This window comes from Thalia democratica, chromosome 1 (assembly GCF_965202585.1).
Source record: "Thalia democratica chromosome 1, ktThaDemo2.hap1.1, whole genome shotgun sequence".
NCBI lineage: Eukaryota > Metazoa > Chordata > Thaliacea > Salpida > Salpidae > Thalia > Thalia democratica.
The window spans coordinates 26,857,123-26,867,019 of NC_139165.1; the positions used below are offsets into that span (position 1 = coordinate 26,857,123).

Genomic DNA, 9,897 nt, shown 5'->3' on the forward strand with positions numbered 1-9,897 from the left:
TATAAATTAAAATAGATATTTTTTTATCAAAACGCTCTTAAGTTTTGAAATAAAGCTTCTTGAAGTGTATACAAGAACATATTAACTCGTTCCTTTTATTTAATGATGTTTCCCCGTCAGCGTTCGCTATTTCCATTTTTTCATAGGAGCAGGTCCTGCAGATTCTCTGCGGTTTCCTTATGTGTCCGATGTGGTGTAAAATTTCCCATTTGATGTTGTAGTTAGTGTTGTTGCGTTTTAGTTTCCAAATGTTGCGTCAGTTTTTAAACGAGTGAAACATTGTATTGTAATAAAATTTTAAAAATTTATCATTGAATCATTCTCCTTTTTAAGTCGAGAACTTTGATTGCAACCTTTAAAGCAAAAAGTACGCAACTTTTTTGGTTGCTAATAAAATAGTTTCAGTTCCGATTATGAGTTACGTTATTAGATTTAATAAATAAGAAGTTATTTTAATAAAAAGTTTCATCCGAAGTAATTTTTTAGCTACAAAAAAAACTAAAACTTATTTAAAACAAGTTGTAAGTACTGATAAGTAATCTTGTGACAGAAACAAGTCATTATAAATTTAAATTAAATTAATTAATAAATTAAAAACCTTAGAAAAATTAAAACAAATACCAATTGAAAATCTGATAGATGAAAAAAAATTTCACGAATTTCACCAAATTTTTTTTTTTTACGATAATATAGCTGAATAAAATTAGAATTAATTAAGATATCAGTTTTTATTTCAAGTATTACGTTAAATAAGTAAAAGCACAGTTTTAGCCAAAAAATTCAAAAAAAAGTTTTTAAATAATACTTTTTTATAAAGTCCTTATTTATATTGCGCTTAAATTAAGTTTTAGTTTTTGTACTTTTTATTCTTTTTTTTTTCAATCTTTTTATTTTAATATCTATTTTTTGTTTAACTCGTTTGTACTTGAACTCAAATTATTTTGTAATTCTACATGAAACTATTTTTAAGTCGAAAAATAAAAACTCAATAAAAAAGATAATTTTAACGTTTATTGCCTTTTATTTGCTAAAAAGTTAGTTTTTTGAAGAATTATGTATGTTTAAAACAAAAAAACTAATAAGCTTTCCTTCTAAGAAATATGATTTTAGGTGTGGACTTTCTAAATTAAATTCAAAATGCCTCCTTCTAACAACCATTAAATGTATTAAATAAAATTTTATAGGCCTGAACGAAATTTTTCAATCTTTGGTAGGTTAACAATGTTTTAAAGAATACATTTAGTTTCGTTTACTTTTGTTCTAAAAGAGGAATTTTTAAATGAAAACTTTAATGGTGAAACTAGCTATTGAGGACACGAAACGTTTTATCATTTAATAACTTTTTTTCTCGCTTGCACTTTTGATATTTAAAAAACCCGTTTCATCCAAATTGGTACCGATCACTTATTGTAGACTTTCCTAAACTAAATACCTTGCTTGGCTCTCACAGATCAAAACGTTTAAAAATGAAACCTTTAGAATAGTTAGAACCGACAGATTAAAAAAAAAATTGTTTGTGAAAATTATGCTGGCTTAATGTACAAACTTTAAAATAATCTCAATGTACTTAGTTTCATATGTTTTTTAACGTCTAAATATTTAAGGAAATAATGATGTTTTATTTTGGATGTAAACAGTCTTTAAATTACTCTTATCATAAAAAATGTTTGTGATTTTTCTGAGGACTGATGTACTCATTTAAGCACTCATATAACTTCAAAATAGTCTAACAAATAGTCTTCAGTTCAAAAACTTGTTTATTATTATACAGTATTCACCAAAACTAAAAAAGCGAGTATTTCACAGTACGAAAAAGTTTGATAAAGCAAAAAACAATTACAGCAATTATTACGTCACACTCAAACTTTAAAACAAAATTACAGTGCCGATACTTTTAACAGTAATAAACAAAGATATTCTTATGGCTAGCCATACAAAAGGCTTGTACACACATATTCACAGTAAGGAGGTGCTATTAATTAAGTTGTTTGTGGTAATTGTGGATTGTAAATTAATTTTAGTGATAATTGTAAACTATTTAATCAACATAATAAATTTTATTTTTAGTGGTAATTGTGTATTATCTTGCTTCTCAGTTGGCCGCATTCTACTTCATCGATGTACAGGGAATTCGTTTTGACCTGGAAATTTTTTTATTTGATTTTCAACTTTTATCAACTTAAATTTTAATTTAATGTAATTTTTAGATAGATCTAAACAAACATACTTGGGTAATTTTTATTTTGGACAGCAAAACTCACAAACTTTTAATTACAGCCTCTTAGGTTTACTTAACATTCAAGTAAAATCATTGTTAAAAAGATTTTAACTTAACAACCAATGCCTCGTAAAAATTGTTCAAACAATCATTTGTTTACAGAAAACAAAAGCTAAAAATAACTTTCCAAAAGAGTTTAAAATAAAAATCTAAATGTTTAAAATTATTTATTAAATGAATGCAGTTTGTGTATGGCTGGTGAAAGTTGTGAAAATAAATAATTTTTTTTTGTGCATACCTGAATGTCTTCCTCGAGGATGCGCTGGTTCCTGACGAGGAGAAGAAGCTCTTTCTCGGATTCGTACAATCTCTGCTTGATCTTCCCGACGTTCACCTTGATCTCGTCCACCTGCAACAATTTACAATAAAAACTTTCAAAGTTACCAATAACAATTTACGATAAGATTTATTTTTATAAAAACCTGTTTACAAAGACGTAAAGTTTATAATAAAATTAGTTTTAGAAAACACTGCTAAAGTTGCTCTATCTTCTTAAATATATAACACATCTGTGATGCAGCACTAAAACTCATTTACAAAAAAAATCAACAAAGCTGTATGATTGAATTACTTTTATGGTTTCTCTAATTTCATAACAAAAAAATTAAACAATCATACTTTTTATTTTGTAGAAACAAATTAACCATAATTCGATTGAATTAAACGTTATTTATCGCTATAAATAGTTTTTAGCTTTTCTTCGTATAAATTTTCTCAATAACAATGTGGTCTTAAGTAAACAATAATTTTAACTTCAATTTTTTTTGGCTAAACTTATAAATGGAGTAAGTTGTGTTGCTCATGTTAAGTATTTATGATATCAAAAGAAACTTATTCAATAAACTATACATCGCTAGTCTAGAACAACAATTTTCATTTATGATAACATGTCGTTAAAAAAATTTTAATTCAAGATAAAGCTGACATTAAAAAAAACTATAAACTATGATAACAAAATCATTTTATGCAAAAGGGTTTCTTTAGTTTTTTAATACATCATCCAAACTTTAATGGCCCTTGATTGAGTAGAAAATAAGGAGCTATAATTAGTAGTTTCAATAATATAAAATTGTATATGTAAAATAATGTCATTATAAAAACCTAATCACTTTCCACAGAGTCCACAAAAAGGGTTTTTCAATAATTTAGACAGAACAGTAGAACATTTGTGTTAGTAAACGTACTAGTGTTGTATTAATACATATAGTATACTATACAACTATGCTTAACAAAATTTTAAAAGTTGTACCGTAAAGTATTTGTGAGATAGGAAAAACATACGAGACAAGAAATACTAACAAGAATTAAGCTGAGAGCACATTTAATAGTAGTATAAAAATGTTTAGTAAACATAAAAAACACCAAAATGTTGCAATTAAAATGAAAATTTCTGTAAAATGAGAAAGCATTTAAATTGATTCAATTAGGCAACCTAAATTTTTAAATTAAAAATATTATTTGTTATACAATAGAGTCAAGTACTGACCTTGTGTTCAAGGTTTTAGCTAGAGTTAATTTTACTATCAAAATAATTACTATTAATATCATTTGAGTAAATGAGTTTGTAAATTAAAGAAGGAAATTTACTGACTCGAAAATTAACTCATTAATAGATTTTTCAACTTGGTAACAATTTAATTAAAAATTATTTAACAATATTTGTTTAAAGCGGTAGCTTGAATTAAAAAAATATTTAGTTCTATAAAAAATTAAAGAACAAATTGAAAAGCACTAAACTTATAACAAATTAACAAGTATAACTATTATAATACAGGTAAAGTTTTATAACTAGCACAGTCGATCATTTATTAGCAAACATTATAAATAAAATAACAACATTTATATAACTTTCACAAACCAATTAGATAAATATTTAAAGTTTATACCTCGCCAATAAGAGCGTATTGTACCGGATCCCTGCAAAGCTCAACGTTGGGTCTATGTGTTCTCGCCTCTAATCTGGAAATAGTAATAAGGTTAATTGATAATAATAGTTATGTAAGAATTATCTGTATTAGAATCTAGTAATAACCTGGCAATAATAAAATTAACATAATTTATAATTAAGGTTATAAATGAGAATTATGTGTCCTACACTTTAACCTGGTAGTAATAACAAAAATTATTAATTCATAATAATTAGTTGTGCGTCTTACACTCCAACCTAGTTGATATAAGTTGTATAATGTATACTCAAGTATAAAATAAACACTTGTAGCCAATGTACCAGTTACATTATACTGATATTTATATGACAAACACACAAAAAAATAAATATAACCTGGTCTGGGCAACCATCATTGCAGCCATTTTATCACTTACACCATACTAACATTAATATTGTAAATATATAAAAAGTATAAATAAATATAGAAACCTTGTCTGAGCCACCATCATTGCAGCCATTTTATCAATCACTCCTTTCTTCAATTCCTCAATGTTCTTTTCTTGTTCGCCTATTTCATTCAGAACCTATTTCGTTGAATACTATTTGTTATTATTTTTTTAAATAAACTAGCTTAGTGATAGTTAAATACAGCAAAATACATAATATAAATGTAAAACACTATTTCAGGTAAGATAAGACAGATTAGAATAATTTCTTTGTTTAATGTTCCAAATGCTACAAGAATTGAACTTTTCAAATAACATGTTGTGTATAAAAAAATATACTAAAACCTGGTTGAAGAAAAAATAATTTAATAAAGTTGTAAGTGGTATTTGGACCACATTAGATTAGCAAACTAGTTTTGTTCAAAAAAATCAATGGTTTGCTTATTTTCAAGCTTTAAAATCAAAGAAGCTATTTAATTTACTGTTGATTATCAAATAAAAGTAATTAGAGGTTTCTAACTCACTGTTCATATAAAATATAATTTAATGGTTGCTAGTTGTTTAGTAACAAAAAGTTAAATACCGGCCTAATACGTAAACTTTTAAACTAAACAAACTTTGATTAAACAAATTTATAGGGAAATATTGAGATGCTAAAACCCTTGTCATACAAAAACTTACTAATCCAAGAGTTTCTGTAATAAGTAAATTTCAGCTACTTAAAACTATCACAACATATTTTTTCAACATTACTTTGTAACTACAAAACTGTTCTTATTTTCAAAACACACCAACCTCAGCAAGGTCTTACGTATACTTACTTAAAATAGTGATCTATGTGTTTCTCAGAAAGTTTCAAAAAATCCCACTTACCCATCAAACTTTTCAAGGTGGCTTTGTAACAAAACACATTAAATTTAACTAAAACAATTATCTCTAGATCTAAGTATTGACAAGGTGACTTATTATATAACAAACTTCTACACACGAAATCACCCTTACCTTAGCCAAATGGTCCTCCAACTTGGCCTTGACCCGCTTGGTCTGCTTGACCCTGTCCTCGAACGCCCTCTCCACCGCCACCTGCTGGAACTTCATGTCGTCGCAGCAGGTCTTCAGCGACGCGTCGATGACCGATCTGAGCTTGGACGAGTTGATGCGCTCCATCTCCCCGCGGTTGATGTTGCCGTCGGTGTAGTTCTGCCATCCAAGGACCGATGTTGAGCTGTTTGAAGATTTGGACTATAAAAGTACTATATTTTAAAACTATACATCTCCATATTTATATGAATAAAAACATGCTATTCAAAATAGCATTTATAGGTAAAAAGATATAATATAAAACGTCAAAGTAAACACACACAATATACATACAATTTAAACTTGTGAATAAAATTAAAGTTAAAAAACTTATTTTTAGTCAAACAACTTTTAAATAAAAGCTAGATTTTAAAGTAGCAAAATTAATTTCTTAAAAAATTCCATCAGTCCGCGACTGAGTTAAAATATGAGGAGAAACACATTCACTAAAACCCAAGACTTTCAAAATAAAAATAAAAATTCAAGCCTTAAAATGTAAATGTATCAAAAAGTTGTTATATTCTTCAACGTGCTTCTTAACCTTTTTATGATTAAAGTTTAAAACCATATGTAACCAGTTGTAAACTTTACCTCAAAAGACGAAAACAAAAGAAAAACTAGCAATAAACATTTAACATATGACAAACAACAAACTTGGGTTCAACTCGAACTTTTTCAGGGTGGAGCTTGATTTGCGGGCTGTTGTTGGTGATGGTGGCGCAGTGTTCGTCTATGCTGAGAGCCGCAGCCTTGTCTTTCAAATCGCAATCTATATCGTATATCGCCTGTCGATTTCTCCTGGTTGTTGAAGTTGTATGGTGAGAAAATTTAAATATAATATTTCAAAGTGGTAAATATGTGTTTCTGTGAGAATTTTTAATGGTGAGTTATAATGTAGTATTTATTTATAGCAAGCATTTTACAGCAAGTAACTTAAAATTAAATACAGTAAAAAAGTATTAAACTAATTTATATCAAACAGTAATTCTAGCAAAAGTACAAATACAGAGTATAACTATTTCAACTTTCACAAATGCAACTTAACTAAGAATTAAAAACTTGTAAACAGATAAAGGTATAATCACACAAACAATGAAGGAAATTGGGGTGTAAATTACCTTTTTCTTAGTTTAATCTTATTCTATTTTATTTTAACTAAGCTACAAGTTGATTTTTACAGAATTTAAAAACTCTAATTAGTTTTTCAGATACAGCAGGTCAAAGTTGGAGGCAGGAATAGGTTCCTTGTGGGAAGCGCAAACTAAAACCGCAAATAACTAGAATCACTAAAAATTTTGTAAACAGATAAGAGTATAATCACACAAAAAATTGCAAACCTGATTTGTTCAGTCGCCTGTTCAATGTCCCTCCTGAACAGGTTCTGCACCCCCCTCAGAACTTCGCCCTCCTTCAAAAGTTCTGTTTCCGGTTTGTCGTGCACCAGATCAATACCGGCTCTTCCTTCCCTGTTATTAGCGAGACGTTGAATAAAAATTACATTATTAGTTATTACGTTTGATAATTTGTACAATATTATTAAGGGCATAGTGGGGGTTAATTTTTACTAATTGTTCTTATTTTATAGAGTTATATCTGAGCTATGAGTTATTTTAACGGCTTGATAAAAATCAAAGTTACTTTTGAGATATGAGCAATCAAAGTCGGTGACCTCAATAGGTTCCTAACTAAAAACGTAAAAAAATACCATTTCACTAAAAATCTATCTTCTCCTTCATTTTTTAAGCAATCTTCTTCAAATTTTCACAGAAAGTGTATTATTAAATTTTAAATAAATTGAGAGCAGGATTTTAGAAAATAAAATTTTAATTAAAAAAACCACCTATTTTTTTTTTGTTTTTTAATTTAAAATTTTTAATATTTTAAAAATTCCAACATTTAAAGTCTTGTAAACTATAAAAGAAACATTTCCTGAATTTTTTGATAAAAATTACAATATCTTAAAAGATATTTTTTTTTATAAAAACTGGCTTGTAGTTTGTACTTTAAGCTTTCATATAAGATCCAATGTTATTTTAAGTATAAAAAAAATTTCGGACACCCCTATGCCCTTAACTAACAGCAAAAAAATTCTAGTAAGATGAATTGATGGTTAACTTTTTTTAATCTGTAAAACTATTAAATATAAGTACTGCAACATGGATATATCTTAAGTACTGCTATAATTAAAAAAAGGTAGTTTATCTTGTTATATAAAAGTTTTTTTTTAGTATTCTATTAAATTTAGAAGAACAGAATACAGTAAAAACCTACACTAAATTTTGAATTACTTTTATAGACTACTATCTTATAGAAAAAAAAAGGTTGACTAAAAAATTCAAGCATTGAAAAATATATCTAGAATTTAAGTTCACTTGTAAATGTTGAAATAAATTGTTACACTACAACATTTAAAACATTCAATTCCTGTTTTATACAAGATTTACTTTTAATAAATAGTAACAATCAAAAATAAAAATTTCAAAACATTATTAAAAAATCTAAAGTTCAAGCCTACTCATCTACAAAAATCTTAAACTTCAACCAAACCTATAAGATTTTTAACTGTAAGCAATTTTATTAAAAAAACCTAGAATTTTTCTTTACTCATAACTTTATTGCAGCTGTCATCAAAATATTACATTCAACCTGAAAGCGAGGCAAGCCTGTGTGATCTGAAGAGGCTCGACAGTGGCTTCCAATGCGCGTTGCAGGCGACCTCTGTGCTCTATCACAAAATCCGTCTCATTCTGCACGTCCTTACGCTTCCAGTTCAGTTTGTCCACCCAACCCTTGATGTCCACTATTCTGCTGTCTGTAAAATGGAAGAAAGTTGTAAACTTTTTCATTTTTAACCTACTTTTGAAATTAAAGTACTTGTAGACTGAGAAGTTATTTGTGTAAGTTTTAAATAAAATCATGACTTTTGCAAAGTTAATTTAATTTTCATCGGGTTAAACTTTTAGTTGTTCAAACTTATACAAATAATTAAAATTAACATAGAATAAGACTCAACTAATTTAATACAAAAAAGAGAATAGATAAATTAAAAGTGAACAAGTAAAGTGTTTACTTAATTTGTGTTCAGTTCTCTTCTGAGACTTCTCAGTGGTGACGTGGGTCTCCTCAATCAGCCTGTCGCTCTCATCAATCAAATTCTCACTGACCTGTGAGGAAAAACTCCTTGTTGTTTATGTATACAAGTAATACATAGTCTGACTAAATTATAGATACAAACACTAGAAAGCCTAAATATTATAGATAAATTCAAGCTAAAATGAGCAACATGTAACATAATTCTCACCCATCAGTGTGTAGTTATTTGTAGCTTATTGTATCATATTTTGTATAACAAAATTCATTATTACCTTATAAACTTTTCACTCAAAAAGCTGAAGAACACTCCTTGATATTGTTATTTGAACAACATGTAACTCAGTTCACTAACATAGCTGATTGCATTGTGTTTTGTTAATAAATTGTTATATTATCAAACTCAAACCTGTCTCTCCTTCTCTGCGCTGTTGAACTTGTGGCTGTTGGATTGGTGCCACTCCGGCACTATGAACTTTGGTGGGGGCTGCACTAGCTTGGCCATGTTTACTTACTAAAAGTTACTTAAAGCATTTAGTCTGGAATTTTATGGTTAAAGTGTATATATTTCATATTTAAGAATTTTTACATTCAAATAAATATTTATGAAAAGCACTAACTAGCTTGGCCATGTTTAGTAAAAGCTAGTAAAAGCATTTAGTCAGAAAGGATAAATTTTAAAAAACCTATTTTAATCGCAAAATTGTCTTTTTTTAGTCAACTTCAAATCCTTTTTTCCTATTCATAAACAGTTATAGTTAATTTAAAACTATTGGCACAAACAACTACAGCACTGACTTGTTTATTATTTTAGTAAAAGTTACCTTAAGTGTTTAGTATGAAAGGTGCTTGTTTTAGAATAAGTTAAAACTACATTTTAGTAAACTTGACAACCATTTATTTATAAAATATAGTAACAGTTATATGTTAGAATTATAGCACTATTATGAACTATTACAGCACTAACTTAGCAATTATTATGTTTAGTAAAAGTTACTAAAAGCTTTTAGCAGGGTTGCCACAGATAAAGCTGAGAAAAATTTCCTTACTTTTCTAAACCCAACTCTTAATCTAAACTTATTTTAAAATACATAATCTAACACTTGAAACTATAT

The 9,897-nt window shown here is 27.7% G+C and overlaps 1 protein-coding gene across 1 annotated transcript; it reads right to left on the reverse strand.

The window, feature by feature from the left end:
- Window positions 1-1,851: 1,851 nt before the first annotated feature.
- LOC145833128 (tektin-1-like) lies at window positions 1,852-9,323 on the reverse strand. Its single transcript, XM_082940333.1, has 10 exons — window positions 9,192-9,323; window positions 8,763-8,856; window positions 8,339-8,504; window positions 7,030-7,158; window positions 6,347-6,490; window positions 5,615-5,837; window positions 4,656-4,750; window positions 4,165-4,237; window positions 2,517-2,627; window positions 1,852-2,141 (listed from the first exon to the last, which is right to left on the reverse strand). The coding sequence occupies exons 1-10, from the start codon at window positions 9,285-9,287 to the stop codon at window positions 2,064-2,066; spliced, it is 1,209 nt and encodes a 402-aa protein (XP_082796459.1). The 5' UTR covers window positions 9,288-9,323; the 3' UTR covers window positions 1,852-2,063.
- Between the last annotated feature and the right edge of the window lie 574 nt (window positions 9,324-9,897).

Coding starts and splice junctions, on each gene's coding strand:
- LOC145833128 (XM_082940333.1), bottom strand. CDS start 9,287: ATGGCCAAGCTAGTGCAGCCCCCACCAAAGTTCATAGTGCCGGAGTGG. Junction 8,505..8,762: donor GAGAACTGAACACAAATTAA/GTAAACACTTTA, acceptor TCCATTTTACAG/ACAGCAGAATAGTGGACATC. Junction 4,238..4,655: donor ATGATGGTGGCTCAGACAAG/GTTTCTATATTT, acceptor TACTATTTCCAG/ATTAGAGGCGAGAACACATA.